A 24,082-nucleotide genomic window follows, 5' to 3' on the forward strand; every position below is an offset into this window, starting at 1 on the left:
ATCTAAAGGCAACCCTGTTTAGGGAAGCTTTTAATGTTTAATAGGTTATTGTATTTTAGTGTTTTGTTGGAAGCCGCCCAGAGTGGCTGAGTATAAATAATAAATTATTATTATTATTATTATTATTATTATTATTATTATTATTATTATTATACTTCTGCATGTTGTGACCGTGCCTGTCAGTGGAGCGTGATCTCAGGGATTCGAGCCTCACGTTGGGCAAACGTTTCCAGCATTGCAGGGGGTTGGACTAGATGACCCTCGGGGTCCCTTCCAGCTCTACAATTCTATTACTTGACTCTAGTCCTGAACCTCCAACTCCCCATTCATCCTTTCTTACCTGCCTCTACTCCAATAGCCTGAACTAGAACTTCTTTTAAACGTACAGTATTCTTAAACCAGGCCTCTGTGCCTCAGTTTCCCTGTCCCTAAAGCATAGGTAGTCTTCATAATTATAGTTCCTACCAAACCACTTGTTATGTATATATGATTGAATGCAAGATTACAAATATTACTTGATGTTAGAGATACAGTACAGGTATATCCCACAGCAGATGCCACATCTATATATTACAGCAGAGAAGGCATCTACGCATGCTCTTCTCCACCCCAATCAAATAATACAGGTTGCTAAATTTTCCAGGTGCTCTCAGTTAAGAATGTGGATTAGATGGATCACGCAGACTGTAACCATTTTTGCACCCTTTTTGCTACTTTTTAATTACTCTGGTTGCCCGTACATGAAACCTACTTCAAATTCAGCCTGCTTAAACCCATGCAGTTGCACAGATTTAAACGGGATTCGGATGCAAGCACACCTCCTTGAAAGTGAATTTAATGGGCATCAACAGATTTCCCTTGCAACCAAACACAGCTCAAAACTGGGGTGCCAGTCCTCATGCAATCTACAGCCTTCCACTCCATTTCAATTCAGGTTTTTGTTTGCTTGTTTTGTGAGCTAAATAGAAAATCAGGTTAAGTGCACATCTCTGCACACCCCTAACATGATAACTTAGAAGTAAGCCTCAGTGATTTCAGTGCGACTTACTCTCAGGTAAACGTACAAAGCAGAGATGGGGAAACCTGTGGCCCTGCTGATGTTGCTGGACTGGAATTCCCATCATCCCTAGGCATTGGCTGTGGCTGATGGGAAATGAAGTCCAACCACATCAGGAGGTTCCTCACACTGAGTGTACATAGTTGCAGCCTAAGAGGCCAGTAAAGGTAAAGGAACCCCTGACTGTTAGGTCCAGTCACTGATGACTCTGGGGTTGCGGCGCTCATCTCACTTTACTGACCAAGGGAGCTGGCGTTTGTTCTCAGACAGCTTCTGGCCAGCATGACTAAGCCGCTTCTGGCAAACCGGAGCAGCGCACGGAAACGTCGTTTACCTTCCCGCCGGAGCGGTACCTATTTATCTACTTGCACTGTGTCCTTTCAAACTGCTAGGTTGGCAGGAGCAAGGACTGAGCAACCGGAGCTCACCAGTTGTGGGCATTCGAACTGCCAACCTTCTGATCAGCAAGCCCTAGGCTCTGTGGTTTAACCCACAGGGAATAACAGGGCTGGCATTTATGCCTTTTTGAAGCACAGGGAGGTCAAGGAGAAGAAGTACAACTACATTTAATCCCCAAAGAGAAAGGGGAAATTAATGGGAGCCTGAATAATTCGGCTGTCATATGACTGGCCAAGTAAGGCAGAAATCAAAGAAATCTTGCTTGGGTTGTCATCAACACCTGTGGGACTGCCTTCCAGAATAAGGATCCAGCGGGACAAATTCTGCCTGGCCTGGCCTGTTGTTGCAATTGCCAAGGAAGTGCCGGCCAGCATCACCATGTGTCAAGCCAAGCCCGGAGGAAGAGCTAGAGACCCTGTTCTGGATCCCATGAACTAATGGCTCTTGGGTTCACCTGAAGCCAGCCGAGTCTTTTGCTGAAGCATTTGACGTGGCTGAAATCCACTCACTTGTTAGACGGAACCATCCAGGTCAGAGGCTCTGCAATACAGCATCTACATCTCCTCCTCCTGGTACTGATTCTTTCTCTTGCCTCGCACCTTGCCTGGGGTTCATTCCCACCCAAAATCAAACCCATGGCGTGTGCGACTGGAGGAAGCGGGAGAGAAAATGTGAAGAGGCACAAGTATAGACCGCGGAACAACTACGCACTGCCACGTTTCCAAGTATCACAGCCATGCACCCCTTGCCCAGCTCCCGCGGTGGCAGAAAGGAAAGGCTTTTGCCGGACTGTCCCAGAAAAAAGCGCTCTCTGCCGAGCTCACTTTGGTCTCTTGCCTGATGTGGTGATAATCTATTCCAGTTTATTTCTCGTGTCTCTCCGCGCCCCCACCCCCAGCCGTCCTTTCCTCCAGTGCCCCAATAACAAAGAGTAAAAGAACTTCCAATTCTGTTTTAATTAATTGCTTGCTCGCAACCATACACACCCTATCAACTCTGGTTCATTAGTGAAGCTGGAAAATGGTAAGAGTCGAACTAGCCTAACACCCACTGAATAAGAATGTTAAGTGTGCGTTGGTGGGTTAAAAGGGGGGGGGGGGGGAGGAGAGAGACCAGCGCACATAGCACAACACTCTCCACATAATCACTGGATATCTAAGAAGACTAAAGGTAGCAATACGCTTGGAAAACTCCAGCGCGCCGAATGTGCTCCTGTTTCAAAGGCGTCCGTATAAACAGGCTTCTTCAAAATCAATTCCAGGACGCTGCACGCTGAACTCCTTTCACACACATCCAACACTTGTCACCCTTCGCTGCAAACAGCACAGTATTTGTATAAGTTCTTTTTTCCCCTACCCACAAATACGCTTTTAAATTCGGATCGGAATACGGAGTCACAACGGATTCCCCCACGCCTAGGCAGGTGGCAACATTCTCGCCTCTCTTTCGAGATGCAACTTTTCCACGGCTGCCAAGTGAGTCCCAACAACAACACACGCACACCCGTCCCACTATCCTCCCGTATGTAAACGCTCCTCGATCCCGGTCCCCGCCCCTCATAATATGCATTCCTGGATCCCGCGCGCAATAGATTAAAATACAGGATAGGCGGGTGATTATTTCTTTTTGGAGAGGGGGAAGGCTTGCTCCTGTTTAGGCAGAGCTGTTCTAACGCGGCTCTGCAGCCGCTTCTCTTGATTCAATCGGGGGCTCAGGGGAGGGAAGGTATACTTTTGCAGTCTAGACAGGGACCAGCGCCTGGCTGGGCTCTTTGCTAAGGGCAGGAGAAGCGGTGCGCAAATTGTTCGGCCAACCTCCCCTGCCTGCGCGCCTGTCCTGGCGCGTCCCACTTTCCCGCTTTCAAACCGCGACGCGCGGAGTTAAAAGAGCTGGGCAGAGGGGCCTTGTGGTTCTGGGGTGCGCAGGGGACGGTGAAGGATCGAAGCTACGTTTCACATCTCAGTAGTCTTACCACCATCACCACCAGCAGCCCCCGCCCCCCTTGCAGCTCCGGTTTCCAGCGCCAGATCGCAATTGCTGCGGTTCTGGGATTCGGACGCGCTGCTGCCTCGCGCTTATTGCTACCGCAAAGGACGGTGCCAACCTCAATTAGATCACAAATGGGATCACTTTAATTCAGCTCTCCAACGGTGACCCTGACCAGGTTTTTGAAAGTCTAGTAGATAGATAGATAGATAGATAGATAGATAGATAGATAGATAGATAGATAGATAGATATAGATTTGAGGTGGGGGCTTGTTTTAAACAGCGCTTGCTTTTCCAGATATTTCTGCCCCTACCCAACCCCTTTCCAAAGGAATACTGCATGCTCGGTCATTCATCTAAAACGACATAAAGCATAATTATGGGATGATTTGGCAGTTGGCATTCCTGCCAAGCTGCGCTCCATTGCCAGATCCTAGAAACGCGCCTGCTGCTGCTGCTGCTGCTGCTGCTCTGGGGTTGAGAGGCAAAAGCAGGCAAGGAAAGAGGCTTCCTTGAGAGAGAAGCTGGAGTCAGGGATTGGGGGGGGGGGGGGGAGAGAGAGAGAGATTGAGAGAGACTCGACATGGAGGAGCCAGGCTTGCAGGAATAGTAACGCGTGCACCACATTTTGCATTCCCCTTCTCTCTCTCTCTCTCTCTCTCTCTCTCTCTCTCTCTCTCTCTCTCTCTCTCTAGGCCCCCGCCCGCACAATCCCACTCGCATCCCGGTTCAAAACTGCTGCATCAACCTAGAAAGAAAAGCAAGAAAATGATCGGCACGCTATCAGAAAGCACCAGGAGGCTGTGACAAAAGGGAGGTTTGCCAACTTGACACACGGGTAACAACATAGCAAACACCTTTAATTCTGTCATGTCTCATACCCTTTACTTTCTCACACGTTTTGTGGCTGTTCTAACGTTGACACCTACAGGGTTTTTTTATGCCCCCCTCCCCCCAAAAAATGTAGAAGAGGGAGGGTGGAGAGAAAGAAACCTGGCGATATTTTGTTTTTTTTAAGAAAGGAAGAAGGAAATAAAATAACCTGTAGGAACTATAACAAAATCTACGCATCCTGATAGTTGAGAGCAACTCTGAGTTCGAAAGGAGTGACATTCCCGCGTGTCTCTCCCGGGCCAAGACGCCTGAACCCAAATCCGCTCCTTCTCTGAGACCAGAGTGAAGATTCTGAGGGGCTGAGAAGGAGAAGAAGTCAAGGTGCTGTTCTGCTCCCAAGGCTGAGGCACCTCAGCAAGCTGAGACGCTCCCCTGAAATTCATGGAACTTTAAGGGGGGAAATTTCATGGAAACAGGTTAAAGATGCAAGACAAGCACCTTCCTGCCTTTGGGAAGTTGGCGATAGGGCAAAGATGGAGTTGCTTGCCACAGATTCCCTTGCTGGGTTGCGGGAAGCTTTCGTGATCCCAGATTTAACTCGAGCTTCAGATCCACACCTACACCACGTGGATCAGCGCGATCCTAGGGGACGAGTCCTTTAGGAGTCAGTCCCACTGAATCCAACGCAACTTGCTCCCAGCTGAGCGTGTAGAGATTGCTGCTGCACCTACTGTGTTGTAAGTGTGTGTGCAATGCTGCTGGTTTAACAGTGCATGGGAATATGCCAAGCTTTTCCCTCTGTCTGTCATTTATGAACAGTCATAGCTCGCAGATAAAAGTCCCGAGAACATGCCGTCATATCTGATGAGTGCAAGTGAACGGCACGCGAGGAGTTAAACAGTCCCCCCCCAAAAAAAGATTGAAAACCTCGCTTCTGGGTAAGTTAATATCACAGCTGCTTGGCAAGGCATTATCCAAGCACCTCATTTAACAAAAGCCTCCCTTCTCCCCCCAAAAAAAGAGGCTCATGCTTTCACCCCAAGTGTTCAAGGTGTTTACTGAAGTAAATCTGCCTAAATCCTCCGCTGCTTGGGTCATAGGGGTGGACAAAAAAAGAGGAGGGGGTGAGAGTCTGGGGTGGAAGGTGCAGAGATAATCTCTTTTTCAAATTCTGCAAATCTTTTGGTGTAAATCAGGAATCTGTGTCACATGCCTCCTTCCTTCCACCGGTAACATCTCCTAGTTGGGGCGCGCTCTTTTTGGGAGAGGGGGAGAAAGGTCGCCCCGGCACCTCAAAGAAAAAGGAGAACTCTTTTCACACTCTTCCGACATATTCTCTCTTTCTCTCTCGTTTCCTTTAGCACGTTTAATCTAGTTGCCGATGAGATATTGGGGTAGGGAGAGGAAAAGCTGTTACTATCTTTCCTTTTTTAACCGCTACAAACAAACAACCAAAAGGGGGGGGGGAATGCGGGCGGGGTGGCCCTGAAAAATGACAGGTTGGTAGCCAAGAGATAGTGTGGTTGAAAAGTTGTCACTTAAGATTTCTGCTCTTCTAGCCCAGTTATTTCAAGCCTAGCAGTTGCAGATCCTCCCCCCCTCTCCTCTCTCCATCTTTTTAAAAAACTTGCTGCAAATGGAGGCGAAGAGCACAGGCAAAATTTGACAGCTCTCCCTGAAAGGGCTTAAATACTTCTCAGTAAGCAGGTTCTAGTTATAAATAATCTCTCTCTTAGTAAAGAACGGTGTGTGTGTGTGTGTGTGTGTGTGTGTGTGTGACTAGAACCTATTCAAAATGTTGTTGTTGTAGAAATCGATTTTAAAAGATAAATATATTTTTCGAAAATTAACAAAAGTAGGAATTGGGCTAGGGTGTAGCACCTGGTCACAATAAGTTATAAGAAAGTTAGGATACCTGTGCGTGTGCTTTCCAGCTGCAAATTTGAGATTATGTAGCAACAACAGGCCAAGCTAAAGCCTTTTCATTTCGCCCCCTTCGATTAATACTATGATTGTGTCTATTGACCAGCACCTCGATTCCGTTCACTATCTGTGGCTTGAAAGTAGGAGCAAGTTATGTTCCTCTTCCCCTCTTATGGACCAGACATCTCTCTCCCTAACCCATCTTCTCTAGTTCATGGAGAAGGAACAGTAAGAGCTAGCTGTGCTCTATCCATCTATTAATAAAAGAGATTAATCGATTCAGTGGAGAGTCACGGATTATTATTGTAGGTTAAAAAACAACAGCAACTGGGTTAATTAATCGGTTTGGGGAAAGTAGCATTTCAGTACCGAACAGTACTAATGCATTTAATTGATGATTCAAACTAGTTTTGCAAACCAAAAGGACATTGCTTAGGAGCAAGTCTCGCTCAATTCAGCAAAGCCAGCTTCTCAGAATGTGTGCTTAGGGGAATAACAAGTCAATGGATTTGCTTAAAGCAAGTTTAATTTTTGTAAATAGAAATTGGGGGGGGGGGGTTGTAATGGTCGGGCTGGCACCCCCATATTATATGGACAAATCCCACTGATCTACAGGTGAATGTTTCACCAATCTTAAATATACTTTTAGAAAGTTTAACAGCCCATCCTGAACATGTTCACTTAAATGGGGGTGCAATTCCTTTCAATGAAACTTCCTTCCTTAGAAGTGGAATTAGGCCGCAAACTTTGGATGCAAAGGCTTGCCGATTAGGTCCGGATAAATCCCAGGGGGACTGACTTCACAGTAAGCAGGCTAGGGCCCAATCGTGGCTCCCTTAGACTGATTTAAGCAAGTCCTTAATTATTCAGATTTCCTGCTTAATCCCGTGTAGAGTGAACAGGATCGTTCACACCTCTGACATCGGCGTGAAAATGCATCTACGTTTGCTTGCAAGCAATGCCACGAGGAACACGACGGGCATCTCTTCCGAGGAAGTTATGCGACCACATTCCTATCCTCAACCCGCTTATTAATATCAGGTTGTGTTGTGGCTGCTATTCCGAGGTAACGACTTCGGGGTGGGAGCCACGGATCCTGCAAACAACGCAGTCCTCACTTGCAGGTAGCAGCACCCTGATGATCCGAAAGCAACCGAGTTATTTTGCGCGCGCGCAGAACTTTCTCCTCCAAGTCTGCGATGCTAAAGCGCACGCTTTTGCGGGGAGTAAGTCCCAGGGACCGCGAAGATGGACGGGGAGAGGACTGAACATGCAGAGGATGGTAGGTCTTGGTGTCAACTGCTTCGGGTTCCAGCCTTAGAAGCTCCCGACCAGGTGAAACTAAGATGGGAATGAGTGGAAATGTGCGCCCAGGTTTGAGTCCAACTGGGAAAAGGGAAAACCAAGCCAGGCAGCCAAAGGCGCGGAGAGCCCTCAAGGCCAAACGTGTGGCGACCTGCGCCCACCTGCCCTGCAGCCCCAGACTGCCGGCAGCCTTGTCCATGGAGGGTGAGAGAGGCATTTGATCCCCTCCCTGACACTTTCTACCTCAAGTGTTCGCGGCGAGTGGCCATGAATAGTACCCGCATGCCATCTTGTAACACTATCTGCCTGTCAGAAGAGCGAAGGCCGGGCAGCTATATAAGGCTTGTAACTAGGGGAAGCCCAACAAACAGCTACAAAACACCTCAGCTATTTGACTCAGCCTCCACCCTTCTGCTCTTGCCCCCTCTCTTCTTCTCCTTCTTCCTCTCCTCCTTTTTCTTCTCCTCCTCCTCCTCCTCCTCCTCCTCCCCCCTTTCCTCTCTCCCTCTCTCTTCTCCCTCTCTCTTTCTCCTCTCTTTTCTCTCTTTTCATCTTGGCTTTCTGTTGCAGAATGCAAATCTAGCCTGCCGGCGGGTGAATGGACTGAATTGTGATTAAGAAGAAGAAGAGACCCTTTCTTTGTTCTCCCCTCAGGGGATGTTTACTGGGAGAGACACAGCGGATCAGATATGAAAGGCATTCAGGTCAGCATTGATGTGAGCGAAAGTGAAATCATACCTAAGGCATTCAAAAGACCGCCGTGTCAGGGGTTCAGCTAACGGTGCAGCTACTCGCTCTGTGTGTGTGCCTCGGTGTGTGTGTCTTCCCTGGTAGGCATACGAGAAAATAAAAATTAAAAAAGCCGTCCACAAAACAGGCATGGTGTTTTGTTTTTACAGCTCAAATATTTATTTATTTTCTTACAAAGTTTTAGATTTCTTCACTTTAAAAAAATAAAATAAAATAAAATTCCAAACTTGAAGAGAGAGGAAATAAGCCACCTTGTTTCTCAGCTGTTGGATAATTCTGGTTTTGTCTTAATTTTAGAGGTGGAAGGGAATGGCGCCCACCCACCCACCCGACCCCTCCGCCTCCTTCCTCTCTTCGGAGTGTAATGCGAAACCTGCCTTTCCTTGGTGCCTCCATATGGGCTCTATAGGGCTGCATTAGACATCTAATTGATATGAATGAAGAAGATAGGGCCGCTGAGTGGTGGAGGCAAAGGAGGCTAATCCAGTCTCGCCTCCATCAGAAGCGACCTCAGGAGAGAACAGACAGCGTGGCATTTGGCGGGGGTGGGGTGGAGAAAGAGAAGATGAAATGATCCAACACACCTGAGAATAATAATAATAATAATAATAATAATAATAATAATAATAATAATAATGGTTTGCATTGCCATTGCAACGCCTCAGACCCAACCCCAACTTCGCTTAATTTAGCTTCTGCAACCGTAAAACCAAATAGAAAGCTTAGGCTCTTCCTAGGCTTTTCCACGAGGAACCACTGGGAACTTAGCTTCGCAAAGTTTCTGCTGCTTAAATAGACAGAAGCTGCCTCCTCATCCGGCCCAGCGCGTAGCGGCGCTGCTATCGCTAAATATGTATCTACAGTCCACACACACGTGCATTGATTTGGGGCGGGGGGGTGGCTTGTGGAGCGGCCAAATCCTTACACTGAAGCAAACCTTTCGGAGTTCAGGGATGCTTCCTTCCCGAGGATTGTCCTAAGCTTTTAAGAACGGGGAAGACGGGTGTCTACATCCATTGATTAAAAATAATAATAATTAAAACGGTAAGGGAAACTACAGGCGCGGACGCGCGCACAAAAATAGTTAATGAGACTTTTTTTGGGGGGGGGGAATCATGGTTTTATCCCCTTCCTTTTCCCCTCTAGAATTGTTGGTTTCGTTTAGATAACGGAGGGGGTTCCCTCCCCCTCCCCTCCCCATCTGTTTCTTGGTAACATTTAATGCTTCACGTTTTCAACTAGTGTTTCTGCCTCAGAGACCTCCCCCCCCCCCCCGCGCTCTAGTTGTCTAAAAAAGACAACTAAAGAGCAATCAAAAAGGTGTCTGACTTCGCCATTCAGACAATTGTACCCTTGTGAGAATGCCTGGATGAATGGTACGGTGGACACCCCAGCACTATTGACGTTATAAACATGTAAATGAAACACATTAGGGCAGACAATCAATTGTCTGTGGGCAACTTGCGAACCTGCAAACTCCCTCCGCTGCGTGACAGGCACAAAATAGGGTCTACCTTGGGAAGCCCAACCGGCTCGGGGGTGGGGTGGAGGGGGTTCTGCGGCTAGGGGGGTGGGCAGGAGAGGACAAAGGCGTCCCTTTCAGAGAGGAGAAAATGCACCTTAAAAGCAAACGGGGGATAATGCAGATTGCCCAGATGCTGCGGAGGCCAAACATGCCTGATGCCTTTCAGGGAATCAACGCTCTTCCCACTTTTAAAGGAGAGAGGGAGAGACAGAAAGAGAGAGAGAGGTAGAGAGATTCGCTTCCAGCCCTTAGGGAGTGTCCCCCCCCCCACTGCCCCTCAATACACACAAAGCTTGATTTTTAGACTCCCCTGAGATTTTCCAACCCTACGTGCTTAAAAAAGAAGAAGGCTCTACTCCATTTCCCTGATTCATCTGTAAAATCCAGAACTGGAGAGAGACAGAGAGAGAATATACGACAAATGGTGGGGGGAATATTAGACGGGGCGGGGGTGACTTTCTAAGACGAGTCCCAAACTCTGAGGCGACACGTTTTTAGGCGGCACTTGATCTACGGGAAAGGAGAGTTAACAGATTCTCTTGAGGACTTCCATTTCTGCCCGCCAAGAACCTCAAACTAAAATAAATACATCCACCTTGACAGGGGGAAAACAGCCCCTTGTGTTCTCCGGGCGCCTCGCTTTGCTCGGGTGTGAGAAGGATGACAGGCGGTGCACACCTTGGCCTCTTCTCTGGAGTGCCACACACACACACACACACACACATACACGTGAGTGTGTCATTCATATAGACAGAGATGCATATATTATATACAGAAGCACGCATATATGTGGGTCTGCAATACACAAATACGAGAACCAGGTGGGGGGGGGGGGAAGGGAGGAGGAGAATGCAGTATCTTCAGAGATCACTCAACTTTTCAAAATAAAAGGATCCCTTTGCTGTGGATTTTCGCACTTGTAAAATAATAATAATAATAATAATAATAATAATGATGATGATGATGATGATGATGATGCTTGCCTCGGGACCATTCCCCCAGCTGTTCCTGAGATGTCCAAAAAGTAATAAAAAAATAAAAAATACAACTAACCAACCAAAAAAAAGCATCCCACTCGCTCTCACTGTTTTTCTCCGTTGCCCTCAGATTTGCACCCTACACACACACACACACACACACACACACACACGATGTTATTTCTCAGCTAGGAATCTTGTGGCTGGGAATCTTCCCCCCGTCTCTTCCCCCCATCTTTTTGGGGAGCTGGCAAGCCGCTCTCTCTCTCTCTCGAGAGAGAAAGAGGCTTGTCGAGGCTGCTGTCAGTTTGGTTCCCGGACGCGAGAGATGAGCGAGGCTGCCCGTTTGCTTGGCCTGCTCTTTTGGGGATGGGGAGGGGGACACACGCGGGCCTTGCTCCCATTCCTCCAAACGATCGGGAAGAACTTTGTGAAGGGACCACCTCACTAAGGGGAGAAGGAGGAAGTCAACTTTGCCAGGGTTTTTGCTCCACGCTCCTGGGCTGCAAAGAACCATCCGAATCCCCAACCCGTGGCTCTTTTGCTTTTTCAAAAAAACAAAACCAAACCCTCAAACCAGCCAAAACCCTAACCCTCACCATCTCTCAGAGAGACAGGAGAGAAAATTGATGGGGAGAGGACTGAGGTCACCCCGTGATCACATCAGTCGCAGCATCTTTTTCCTCTCCAAAGGGGGCCCATAACACCCTAAGCATCAGCCGCCACAGCAAGAGCAAAAACTTGGGGGAAGTTTGCATTTCGCCTGGCAGTGGAGATGGTGGTGGATCTCCCAGGGGCAGAGAAGGGAGGGGAGGGGGACGCAGAGGGTGGGATGGGGTGGGGGTTGGAGAGGGAGAGGGAAGAAAAAAAAAAAAGCAAATAGAAGGCAGCTTGGGGGTTTGCCTCCTGCTCGCAGAGAGAAAGTGTTTCAATTCACAGCGAGTCAGGCGACTGGGAATCATCTGACTGAACTTTCCTGAAAAACCGACAGGCATTCCTGGACTGCTGCGGGTTCTTCTGAGCTCCTACAAGCGCCAGCTCCTCTGGAGGGAGACCACGTTAAAAGGAAACGGTTCCCCCTTTCTGCCCTCATTTCAGCCACACAAATCTGGGCATCTCCGCATCACACTCCCACGCCACTTCCTTCTCTCCTCTAAGTCAATTTATGAACTTGCTCGCTTGAGAACAACAACAACAAGCCTATCATGATTTGAAGCAGCATTTCATCTTAAAACTTAAATAGGTGCGCACACACACTGCCCAGAATGCTTTCCGGACCTCTGCTTAAGGTCTTCATTCTGCCCATCATGATTTTCCATTCCTTTAAAAATAATTGGGGGGGGGGGGGACAAACCTTGCACAAATAAATAAAATTCCATCAGTCTAGTTTATGCTTTTTTTTTAAAAAAAAGAAGCTTCTCCCCTCTTTTTTTTTTTAATGCAGCCACAAATATTTTGATTCTCATGAGCTGCCCCTGAATTTCTTCTCCCTGATTTCGATTAGCACCGTTCTGTGTAATGTTATCAGGAAAAACACAACCACAGCAAAGTGACATCTTTTCCAGGAATCCAAAAGAAGGGGGTGGAAGAGAGAAATCCACTCCCGTTCAGATAAATCCCCAGCAAATCCCAAAGGGGCCAATACGTGTTTGTCGAGGAAAAAATAGGAGAGAGAGAGAGAGATGAAAAGGAAGGAGGGAGGAGGAGGGTGAGAAGAAAACACACCCCTGATCTATCTACCTGCTATTCAAAATTCGAATAGTTCTCACTTGAGACATGGCTTAACGAGAAAACACGCGCATCATCAAGCAGAGAAAGATGTCTGCTTTTTTGTGGCTTGGTTTTAAGTGCAACACCACCCTCGCAGGTTTGACACTTGGAGTCAAACAGTGGTTAGACTTTGGAAGAAGTTTGCAGAGTCTAAAAGACACAGGTTACTTTCACCTGGCAAGAGGCGCTCCCTGCCTCTCTCTCAAGACACCCAGAAGAACGTCAAGGGGGGGGGGGGGAGAGAAGTAGAATGACTATTCCTCAGGGGTCTTTCTGCATTGCTCTAATGATGCCTGTGTTTCCTGCATGCATCTCATGCCTGATCTCCACGCCGCTAATGTCACCTCTCTCCCCCTCTCTTGGAACAAACTGTCAGGAGGAAACACTGAACATGCAGATAGATCATACATGCAGATATTCAGCACACCACAGTGGACACGCTTTTAGGAGATAAGCTAACAGTCTTATACACGCGCACGGGGAAGAGAAAGAAGGTTGGCTTGAACCACATCATCCTTCTCAATAATCAAGAATGCCAAGCCTGAATCTCATTCCATGTGATATTTAACATATCCTGTGTGTGTGGCGCGCGAGGTGGGGGGGGGGGGCGGCCGAGAGGACGGCATAGTTGACATAAAAGGTTTGCTCTTTTAACATTTTTGTAAAGGATAGAAGGGGGTGGGTGGGAGGAAAGCCCTATAGCAGACAGTGGTTGTAAGCAAATCAGCTTAATAATAATAATAATAATAATAATAATAATAATAATCGTACAAAAGAGGTGAAAAGAGTGCTTTTAAACGTCTGCTAAATTACAAGCGACGGGTGAGAGAGGGTGGGCAGGAAAAGTGCCTCTTTCGCCAGGACCACCTTAAATAACGGCAGGCACCAGGCTAAAAGGGAAAGTGGCGGGGAACGCGGAAAAGTGGGGGGGGGGAGAGAGAAGATGCCCCGAATATATTGTTTAGACTTTGTTTTTTTGCCTTCTTGGAAAGCAGCCCCGGGGAGGTGGGATGGGGTGAGTGGAGACACGGCAGCCCGGAGTTTCTGCGCTGAAAAGTCCCTCTCTTACACCTCCCCAGCGACGGGGGAAACGCACAAAAACTCGCCCACATTTGTTTGTAACCAACCTTTCTCTTTGTGTTTCCTTTCCTTTCCTGTCCTCCACCCACCCCCCCGCCAGCCCCAAAATATTGCAAGTAACATCGGTTCGGGTTTACACCAGTGTCTTCCTCATGCTCAACTCCCCCCCCCCCGCCCTCAACTCTAGAGAAAAGTTGCTCAGAGTGAGGGCCAAGGAAGCGCCATGCGGAATGGTGTGGGGCTGGAGTGTGCGAGTGTTTAGTTGCGTGGGGGGGGGGGGAGAGAGAGAGACTTGGAACTTGTGATTCAAATAAGAAAGGAAGGACCTGGAGGGAAAGGGGGCAGCTGAACCCCCCCCCCCAACATCCGACGCAGGATATGTCCCGGGGCCGCGCAGGACCCCCCTCCCTCTCCGTCCGCTTCTTCCGCGATCAGAGGAGAGAGGGCCACGCGCGGGACACGCACGACCCTCCCGACTGCTGCCTGCTCGACAGAGGGGAGTTTCCTTGGCCGCCCCCGAAAAGTAACTCTTCCGCCCGCTCGGCTCCAGATTTCTCACGCTGCTCTCTCTCCTCCTCCTCCCACCCCCCTGCTTTTCCCAGGGTCTGGCTAAGCGGTTGAGGTTTTCCTGCGTATGTGTTTTAATGGAGCTGTTCAAAGATCGCCCCCCTCCCTGTAATCCACCCCTCCTTTCTCGGTGTGTCCATTCCCTCCTTCTCTCCCCCCCCCCCCCCACAACACAAGGAAGGATCTGGTCATGACAACGTGAAAACTACCGGACGTTTTCCAAAGTGCCTTTTCTTTTTTTTCTTTTTCTTTCTCTCTCTCTTTCTCTCTCACCCTCAGCTCTTTTGCTTTTCCTGGGTCTTGTGAGAGGAGGAGGGGAGGGTGGAGGGAGAGAGAGAGAGAGAGAGAGAGAGAGAGAGAGAAAGGCTGGCTTGGCTTGGCTTGGCTGAGAGGTGATTGTGGCCGTGAAGGCAGCGATCAAAGGGAAACAAGAAAGAGACAACGGCGGGGCCAGAGGGAGGGAGAGAGAGAGAAGGAAGGAAGGAGGGGAAGAGGAAAGAGAGCGGGCGAGAGGAATCTAACGGGTCTTCTTGGGCGATCTCGCCGGCGCAGGAGCGCAGCAGCCGGGACCGTTACCTAACTCGCCCCAGAGGCGAGAAACTTTCTGCTTTTCCCAACGCCCCGAGCCAAGAGAAGCGACGGAGACTGGAAGGGGGGGGAGAGAGGAGGAATCTCCTTTCCTCTCTCTCTTCCTTCCTCTCAGCGCCCGGAGTCTCCCACCCCCGCTCCGCTTCCTTAAGGAATCTCCCCCCCCCGCCATCAACTCCTCCAAGGAAGCCCCGGGACCTCCCCCCCGCCTACTTTGATCGGACTTATCCCCCCCAAAAAAGAAGGAAAGAGGTGGGTGGAGGGTGTGGGTGAAGCGAACCAAATCTTAAGGAGCGCTCGCGGGGGGGGGGGCACACAGACACACACAGGAATAGCAACGCCCTGGGATCCCCCATCGCCGATCCTCTCTGCCACTCACTTTCTCTCGGGCTCCCTGAAACTCTCGCTCTCTCCGCTCCAGAAATACACAACAAACAAGACGGACAGATCTCTAGCTCGCCCTCCCTCCGTCTCTTTCTCTCTCTCTCTCTCGGTGGGTCTCTCTCCCCCCCCCCTTTTCCTCCTCTCTCTTTTCTCCGCCGCGGCGCAAGCGATCGCCCTGCTCCAAACCCACCGCGGGCATTGGGGGGGGGGGTTGGGGGGCTTTTTGCTGCTTTCTTTCTAGCAACACCCCCCCCCCGCTTCGTCCAAATACGCACACCTCCCTTCATATTTCCTTGCCTTTTCTCCAAACCCTCCCCCTCCCACTCCGCCGGCAATCGTCTCGAAGTGTCGCCAGGACCCAAAGTAGAAAAAAAGAAAAAAAATGAAGAAGGGAAAAAAGTTTGATGGAGGGCTTCCCCCTCCCCCGCTCTGCCCTTCCCCGGCGGCTCCCTTCTCTCCTTACCGTTTTTCCTTCTTGGATTGGCTTGTTTTCGCCTCTTACACCTGGGGCCATCCGCCATGATCTGCTGCTTCATTGATAAGAGTGGATCAGATGGCAGCTCGCATGGACTCGACTCCCTGATTCAGCAGCACGCAGACTCTATGGAGCAACCAAACAGAGGCACCGGGTGGGCATGGCGAGATCCCGTTCAAACGCGCGGCGCCAAAGGGAGCCCACGGACACAGCAGAGAGGCTCTCCCCACAGGCAACCCCCCACTCCCCACCCCGACACCTCCCCACCCTGCACAAAAGAAGGACCCCCACCCCGAGCAGCCCAGGCGCCGCGCACAGCAGCGCTCGCCTTGCGCACCACACAGCGCCACACACAAAAACACACACACGCTCTCCCTTCGCCCTTCCTCGGAAGTGTCTGGCCGGGGGTGGGGGTGACTTTTTTTCTTTCTTTCTTTGAAATGCATGCTCTTCTTTTAACAGACAAAATACCTCCTATTATTATTATTAACATTATTATTATTATCTCCCCCTCCACCACCAGTGATCAGACACACACACACACACACACACACACACACACACAAGTATTACATCTTCAGAAATGACTCATGACCCGTAGAGGGAATGCACTCGGTTTTAATGGTTTTGTTTTCTGTCTCCCTCTGTGTGTGTGTGAGTTTTTAAACAGGGGAAAAAAAACGTTGCTTGACTCAAATCGCTGGGCGGATTTTTTCCTCCGAAAAGTACTGAGGACCTCACGACGCTGTCTCTTGTTTGCATAACCAATGACACCTTTATATATATATATATATATTGAAAGTATATGGCTACGAACTGATAAGAGCTGCAGAAGAACAGGCTTATCTGCCTTCTCGCTCTCTCTCTCTCTCCCCCCCCCCCCCCACGTTTCTCACACTTTTAAAGTCACGTTGGCAATATCCTGCACAGGGTTCTCCACCCCTCCCCAAATGTAATTTCAGCCTCCCTTCTTTAGAAAGAAAATAAGAAGAGGGGTTGCGGGAGAGTTGTGAAACTACTCTTGTGAGACTTTCGTATTAGTGGATCTCATTTTTAAAAAATTGTCTGTGTGCGTGTACACACACACAGAGAGTCTTGTAAAACTGGTGCACGTTCTCGCTGACACGGCCGCAAACTGGATGTGAGCTTTAAGACTGTCAAAACTGGGGAAACGAGGAAACCCCTCGCTGTCTGGCTGACTTAAGCAAACGCTGTAGCTTCAGAACATGCACCCACACAGCACAACACAAACAACAACAACAACAACAACCACAACCCAGTATACTCTGACTTAAGGACGCGTTTAAACAAGGAAGGAGGACTGGGTAGTGTGTGTGTGTGTGTGTGTGTGTGTGTGTGTGAGAGAGAGAGAGAGAGAGAGAGAGAGACTATAAAAGACGCAGCAGATGCAAACTGTAAAACAAGGACAATTAACCCTTGCTCTCCTGGACCAAATTTATCCTAACCTCGTCTTTTGTCTTCCCCCTTTTATTTATATACTAGGCTTTTGCCATCTAGAAATGGACTCGCAGGCTCATCTCTTTAGGCTGGAAAACCTCTCACCGCACTTGCGTGAGAGCAAGTCCCGCTGAAGTCAGGGGAACTTACTTACGAGTAAGCATGGGCTGCACAACGCAGAACTTTACAGATCTGGCAGGAGAAGGGGAGGGGGATTTCTTCCCTTCCTTTTATGTGGTTGTTTCCCTATTAACTTTAAAGGCGATTTAAGAAAGGAAGAAATGAAATGAAATAAACCTTGCGGCAGTGTGTTGTTTGGAGATTAGCTTCAAATGCACTGTGTTGTGCAGGTAAGGCTGTGTAAGATGGCACAAGCGAGGCCAGCCCTGTGTCTTGGACTCAGCTGCCTATGAACCCATCTTGAGCCACTGAAATGTGTGTGTGGAAGAGCGAAGGGAATCAGCATCCCATTTCATGTCTGCTGGAGACTTCTAACTCTGTAGCAACTATCTTCTCCATTAAAAGAAAAGATCTAGCAGGAGGCTAAGAAATTATTCAAAACAACAACCTGATCCTTGAAAGCATCCTTGGGTAAGTGGCGAAATTCTCTAAGAATCTACCAATGGAGAGGATCACCGTCAAGGATTTTCACTGCCTACGTACCCTTTGATATTCATGTTTTTTAAGGTTGCTAAAAATTGTGAAAATTGGGATCTCACCAAAGTCCCCCCACTCCACCCCTCGTCTCTTCCTGGGCGAATTCTGATTTTGTTTCCCTCTTTACATTTTTTTTTTTTAAAAAATTGTGCTACCATCGACTTTTAAGCAAGTTGCAGTCACTACTTTCACTTCTTGTTGAGAATCCCAGAAGCTGAGGTGTTAACTTCACCCAGTCTCAGAGAAATAAAAGCAAGAAATGAAACTGACTAAGCATACAGAACAGCAAAAAAAAAAAAAAAAAAAAAAAAACTTTCTTGGTTGCTTTGGAAGAGACTAAATAGAAGCCTGCCACTAACCCTAAGAGCTGCAGCCAGCTAATAATACATTTGGTGGGTCTGGTTTGCTGGGAGTTCTTTTTAAAGCAAAGCCCCAACTAAAATCTTATTATCCAGCCGTGCCTGTGTTGGTCTTGTTCACAGCTTGAAAATCATTAACAGGTACGTGCAAACTTTAAGATGTGTAAACGTGAGGACGAAGAGAAGCGAGCGGAATGCTGCTTTTAAAAAAACAACAAAAAACCACAACAGACCGAGGAATAATAGAAAGGCGAACTTTCCTACTCCTGGTGGGAACTATAAAACGTAAAATAAAAATGGAGGGGGGGCAAAATAACCTTTTCCACCTGGTAAGCCAGGTGGGTATATGTCCTGGGAGAGCGGGGAGACCCTAGGTAATAATAGTTTGCAGGCAGAAACAACTCTCTTCCTCTGTCTCTCTCAGAAAGTGATCCCAAGTAAATGTAGATTTCAGTTCAAAAATGAGAACTCACCCCACCTCACCACTTCCTCCCTAGCTGTAGACAAGGAAAACAGACCCCAAGACAGCAATTGTTTTTAAAAGAAAAAGAGGTAGGGAGAGAGAGAAAGAACGAGAGGGAGAGGCGGAACAACAATGAGCAAAAAATAGAAAAGAGAGGAAAATATAACCGAGAACGTACCTGCGAAGTCTTGTGTGTAGTTTTGGTCAGCAATGGAGAGAAGAAGAAGCATGAAAAAGCCGCGGAGTGGAGGAAGGAGGGGAGAAAAAAAGGTGCAGGGAGATGTAGCTGGTTGGAAGAGAGGACAAAATGGTCAAAAAGCCTCGGAAAGAGTTGTCGGAAGGGACCGTTATTCCTGCTGGGCAGGTTAGGACTGATCTCTTTCTGCCACTCCAGGAAACACAAACCTGGGGACGGACTGACGTGTTACGCCTCTTCTAATGACATTTTTTTCTTTTTCTTTTCTGTAGGAGAGAGAGGAGAGAGGACCCTGAAACACACGCCACCTATCTTTGTGGGGAGGGATAATTGAAGAGCGCCAAACGTGAGCATCATGTGGAAACGTGATCGCCAAGTTTCTCTCTGGGAAAGGAAGGATCTGGGATAGATTATACCTTGAAGTCTCCGCGAACGCTTTAGTGGAAGAAATGAAATTCCACCTCCCTCTCTCTCTCCTCCTCCTCCTCCCCCCTCCCCTCCGCCTTTCCCTCCCTCTTTTCCACCCTCCCCTGGCCTGCCTGCCTCCTTCCCTCCCTCCCTCCCCAGCCATCAAGTCTTTGGCATCATTATCCTCTTCGCTAAATCCTACTGGATGCGAGGCGGAAAACGGTGAACACCATTCACAGAACTAGCCCAACTCAAAGGAACTGAAAGTTGCAAGGAGACACCCGGAGGCTGTGCGGTGCGCATCCCGCAGGCTTGCTCGCAGTGCGCGGCTAGAGAGCAAGACGGGATCTGCAGCAGGGAAAGAGAGATCTAGGGATCGTTTGTTTGTTTGTTTGTTTGTTTATGGGCTTCCTCCCTCGATTGCTTTTCCTTCGCGCCCCTTTCAAATTGCAGATGCCAGAGTGACGGTGCAGGCGGGGGAAAACAAAACAAAACTATTCATAATAAAACTTAGGGGTAGAAAGGAAGACGCTGAATTAGCGCTGAAGATATATAACAAGTGGCCAATGAACTCCTGGTCCTTAAAAAAATAAAAATAAATTTATGGGGCGTTTCAAAGCTGCTAAGCGCGCTTACTTAGAGGCAAAACCTTCTGCTGGAGATAGAACTTTTACTTGAGAGTGAATGCAGCGAGGATCTCTCGTGTGTGTGTGTTAATAAGTCCCTGCTGCTCTTTTTTGTGGGTGGGAGGGAGAAAATATCGACATTTTTCTCTTGGGGTGTATGCAAAGGCTGAGAATTGGGGGGGGGGATAATAATTGCTTTCCCCCACCTTCTGTTCTCCTTTCACACTTGCAAGGAGATAGTCAGAGGGGCAGTTAGGAAACAGAGATAATATGTATAGAGGCATATACTGGCGAAGTGCGGTGTAAGAAGACTCGGAACCCATAAACAAGCAGACAAAATAAAGACAGAATGCATATTCAGTGCATGAAATATATAGGTAGCTTTCAACTGTGGCTTTAAGCTTGTTTACTCGGAAGCAAATCCCTCTGTGGTCAGTGGGGTTAGCATCACAGTAACTGTTCTTTAGGATTGCAGTCAAAGATTTAGACAGATTGACTTCTACCTGCACCAGTATATTAGAATATCAAACACACACACACACACACGGGGGGGGGAGAGAGAGAGAGAGAGACAGACAGATAGACAGACAGACAGATAGACACACACACACACACACACACACTCAGTGTCTCTCTCTTACACACAGATGGCCCTTGAAGGGCAGAAAGTTGAGTGGGTAGCTTTGCATTTCATGGGGGTAACAAGTCTTTTTTGTGTGCGCGCTCGCGGAGAGGTGGGGGGGACTTTGGCAAAGATTAAAATGAAAATTAAGCCCTGAGACTCCACCTTTGCACTGTGGGGATTGGTTATGCAAATGGGGAAGGGATTTCCTGGCGAAGGCAGCTTTCTACTGTATGGTTAATTAAATCATCACTCAAAAAGGTTTCCAATGTGACGCGCCTGTCCTAATCCAATCAGGTTACGTAGGTCCTAAACAAGAAAGATATTCCTCTCCCCCCCCCCCACACACATCTGGAAGTCAGCAATTTAGCAAGTACTGCACATTATTAACCAATTCCGAGTCCACGGTCCCAGGGGAACCTTTAAAACACACACGCACAGCACACACAACTTAAAGTGTGTTCTTAACCAATGCTCTTCTGTTTGCTTAATCAAAAAGCTGCTTTGCAGGCGCATCGTCGGAGGGGCTGGGGGGTTGGGGTTGGGAGAGACCACCGGCTGCAGGCGAAGTCCTTAAAAGCACCCGGAGAGGATGAAAGAGGCCCGGCTGGGCGGCGGGGAGAAGAGAGAAGAAGGGAATCCTTTGCTGGGTTCAGCTTCCCCCATATTTCCCCCCCCCCCAGCAGCAACCACTTCCTTTTCTCTGCGAGATAACTTTTTGCGTGATCTCAGTGCTTCCTACAAAGAAATACCCACCCACCCATCCAGGGGACAAAGTTCCAATTCGCGAGGTTGACTGGCATGATCCCGTGCTGAAACTAAACAGGAGCTGCCCAGGCACACACACACACACACACACACACACGAGGGAGAGGGAGAGGGAGAGGGAGAGGGAGAGGGAGAGAGAGAGAGAGAGAGAGGGAGAGAGAGAGAGACTGGGTTCCTCCGGCAGCATCTTCCTCGCTTGGCCACAGTTAAATCTCTTAGAGAGCGCTCCTCTCTTTCTCTGCAGACCCCCTCCGACCCCGCCAGCTCCTTCCCACTGAAGGAAACTGAAACAAATGCTGCGCTGATCCGACACTCCACTTTTACTTACAGTAAGCTAAGATAAACTGCTGGCGAGCTGTGCATTGAACGGGCGCCTTGAGCGAGGCGACTGGGATGCTTGCTCCAGTCCCTGCAATCACCGCCTCCAAAGGGAAAAGGCTCCTGAAGCTCAGGACCAGGGGGTGAGGAGATGGATGCGTATTTTGGAAAGGGGAGAGGGGGTAACGCACTCTTGCCACCTTGCTGGCCGAGGGAGGAAGAAAAAGGAATAAAAAGCAGCCCAAATCAGAACATGCAACCGCATCCTCTCCGCCACACACGCCCTACTTCCCTCTCTTTCGAAGCTTTGGGTGAATCATTTCCAAAACTGCGAGGACACGGTCCAAATAAACCCAAACAAGGCTTTTGGGGAGAATTTATTTCCTCCCTGCCACCCGAAAATAGGTCTAAATCTTCCGCTCAGCAGGAACTAGAAGGAGGTAGAGGGACACCCCTCACCTCTCCTCGCAGTTCCTGCCTCGCGCGCATTGGGATTTCTTGTTCCGTGTTTGAAGGAAATATTCAGACGTTTTGGTTGACACGCATTTGGGGTTAGGATAAGCGCGGGGATCTTTGGAGCGGGCTTCTAAATCAAATGCTCATTTCAGGTTTGCTTGACGGGAAGCTTTCTCCTGGTGTCATCCGGAGAGCAGCCCCCCCGCCTCCCATACGGCCACGACCCACACTCCGGATCGAACTGGACCCAATTGCCCCGTCCGATCCGAATCAAAGAGGGCTTTTTTCCATTGACACCTTCTCCGGGGCAGGTAAGGCAGGTTCCTAACGGTGGGACGCCCGGAAGAAGCGAAGGAAACTTCTTTTTCTTAACCTGTGACTATTAAACAGCCTCTTCCACTTAAGACCTGTCGTTTTTGTATTAATTCAGAACATCTCTTTTTTTCTGTTTTTAAAAAATCCTGATCCACTGACGATGGCAAAAAGATGAAGCTCAGTAATTAGACAAGTGGGAGAAGAGCCTCTCCAGGCTTTTATTCTGGTTCTTTGCATTGAGTTGGGATAAAACTTCCCTCTCTTTTCTCTTTTGAGGAGGGGGGAGAGCTAAACTGTTTACTGACTGACCTAACGATCCCTATCCCGGAGAGGAGGATACCATTCGTTTTTAGACGGAGGCGCCTCTGGATTACTGGAGAGAGGGACAAGAGGGTGAGCAGATCCTGTTGCAAAGACGAACGCGAAGTACCAATCCCAGGCAGCCAGATCCCAAGTCTTTTTCATCTGAAGGAGGTCTTTTCGGATCTGGTCTGGAGCTCTAAAGCACAGTGACCCTTCTGAAAGAGCTACAGCGAACCTACACCAATAATACTCATACTAATACTGATAGCAACAACCTCCTTTTCTGAATTTTCGATTACACGTCTCCCTCCCCTTTATCTGAAGTGCAAGTGCTTAACATATAATCTCATTACCACCCCTTTATATATTATTCCTACATCTCAGATTATTAACTAGGGCACGAGGTGGTGGGATGGTAGTGGGGGTAAGAGCCAACTTGCTTCCAAATATTTTTTCCCCCTTCGCCTTAAAGCAAAGCTTTAGATTTCTTTCCCCCCTTCAAATAAATGGGAGTTACACGGGCAATCCTTTGCGAGGAGGACAGAGACCGAACCAGACCGTGGGAAGGTCCTCGTGGATTTAGAGAAAATACACTGCCGCGGCCAAAATAATTCCTAGACACTTAGGAAGTCCCCCCCCCCCCCGCAGAGCCATCCTTTAGTTTCCACAAACTCCCGAAACACGCGTGGAAAGAGGGAGGAAGGCAGGCGGGGGAGGCTAACAACACGGGGGGGGGGAACGCTCCCCGGAGAGACTTTTCGCAAGATTGGTACGTACCCGCTCAACTCTTAATAGCAAGGATGCTTTATTATTATTATTATTATTATTATTATTATTATTACGCTGCTAAACAGGGAGAGAGTGGGGTTTGGGCTGAGGATTTGTGTCAGAAAATAGCAACATAAAAAATTAATAAAAATGAAGCCTATCGCCGCTGAGGAAGAAGAGGCGAAACAACTTTCACCTCCGCGGTTAGGACGCGCGGCTTCGTGAAGCTACAGGAGGAATGCAAGTGCTCTTTTCCTGGGCTAAGCAAGATTTTGACAACAGCGCCGAAAGCGAAGGGAAAACTGATCGATGCTCTGCTTCGCCCCCTCCCAGACAAACGAAGCGTCTCCCTTGCCTTGGCTTCGTCCAAGCCTCCAGTCCCATCCTTGGCAGGAAGTTGCCGTGGGGGGGGGGGGGGAAGGGAGGGAGAAAAAGAAAAGAAAAGAAAAGAAAAGAAGAAAAGGAGAGACTTACTTTCGAGTAAACTTAGAGAGGCTTTGCAGCACGAGGGATTTGCAGCACGAGGCTGGGCATGTTGACACAGAAGGATGCCCAGCACGGGTTTCAAGGGGGCTGACGCTCAAGTAAGCCTCATTTTATTTATTTGTTTGCTTATTTACATTGTCATTATTATTATAGCACACTCTTGGGAATTCAAAAAGAAGGAAAAAGAAAACCCCCACCTTCAGTTCCACAAGCCACCAAATTAGCAGCCTCAGCGAATCAGACGTTGGGTGGATGGGGC

At 48.6% G+C, this 24,082-nt stretch overlaps 1 protein-coding gene and 2 long non-coding RNA genes across 15 annotated transcripts in view; 2 read left to right on the plus strand and 1 right to left on the minus strand.

Moving 5' to 3' along the window:
• Positions 1-20,319, minus strand: part of ZEB2 (zinc finger E-box binding homeobox 2) — a 164,750-nt gene extending 144,431 nt beyond the window's left edge. For 2 of the 10 annotated variants that reach the window (XM_083704322.1, XM_083704314.1), the window contains exon 1: positions 15,141-15,447. In XM_083704322.1, the coding sequence (XP_083560448.1) occupies positions 15,141-15,432 (292 nt within the window). In that variant the 5' untranslated portion in view covers positions 15,433-15,447. Of the gene's footprint in view, positions 1-15,140; positions 15,448-15,608; positions 15,747-15,986; positions 16,262-18,735 lie in introns of those variants that run through there. The other 8 variants (XM_083704321.1, XM_083704315.1, XM_083704323.1 and 5 more) reach the window with 8 other exon arrangements.
• Positions 19,026-22,355, plus strand: LOC310833312. Its single transcript, XR_014558627.1, has 2 exons — positions 19,026-19,099; positions 22,104-22,355. It is a non-coding gene; the product is annotated as an uncharacterized lncRNA (long non-coding RNA).
• A 1,097-nt stretch (positions 22,356-23,452) lies between these two features.
• Positions 23,453-24,082, plus strand: part of LOC310833512 — a 115,676-nt gene continuing 115,046 nt past the window's right edge. For all 4 annotated transcript variants that reach the window (XR_014558730.1, XR_014558731.1, XR_014558732.1 and 1 more), the window contains exon 1: positions 23,453-23,921. This is a non-coding gene — a long non-coding RNA (uncharacterized lncRNA). The remainder of the gene's footprint in view (positions 23,922-24,082) is intronic.

Source organism: Podarcis gaigeae (assembly GCF_964106915.1).
Source record: "Podarcis gaigeae genome assembly, chromosome: 1".
Taxonomy (NCBI): domain Eukaryota; kingdom Metazoa; phylum Chordata; class Lepidosauria; order Squamata; family Lacertidae; genus Podarcis; species Podarcis gaigeae.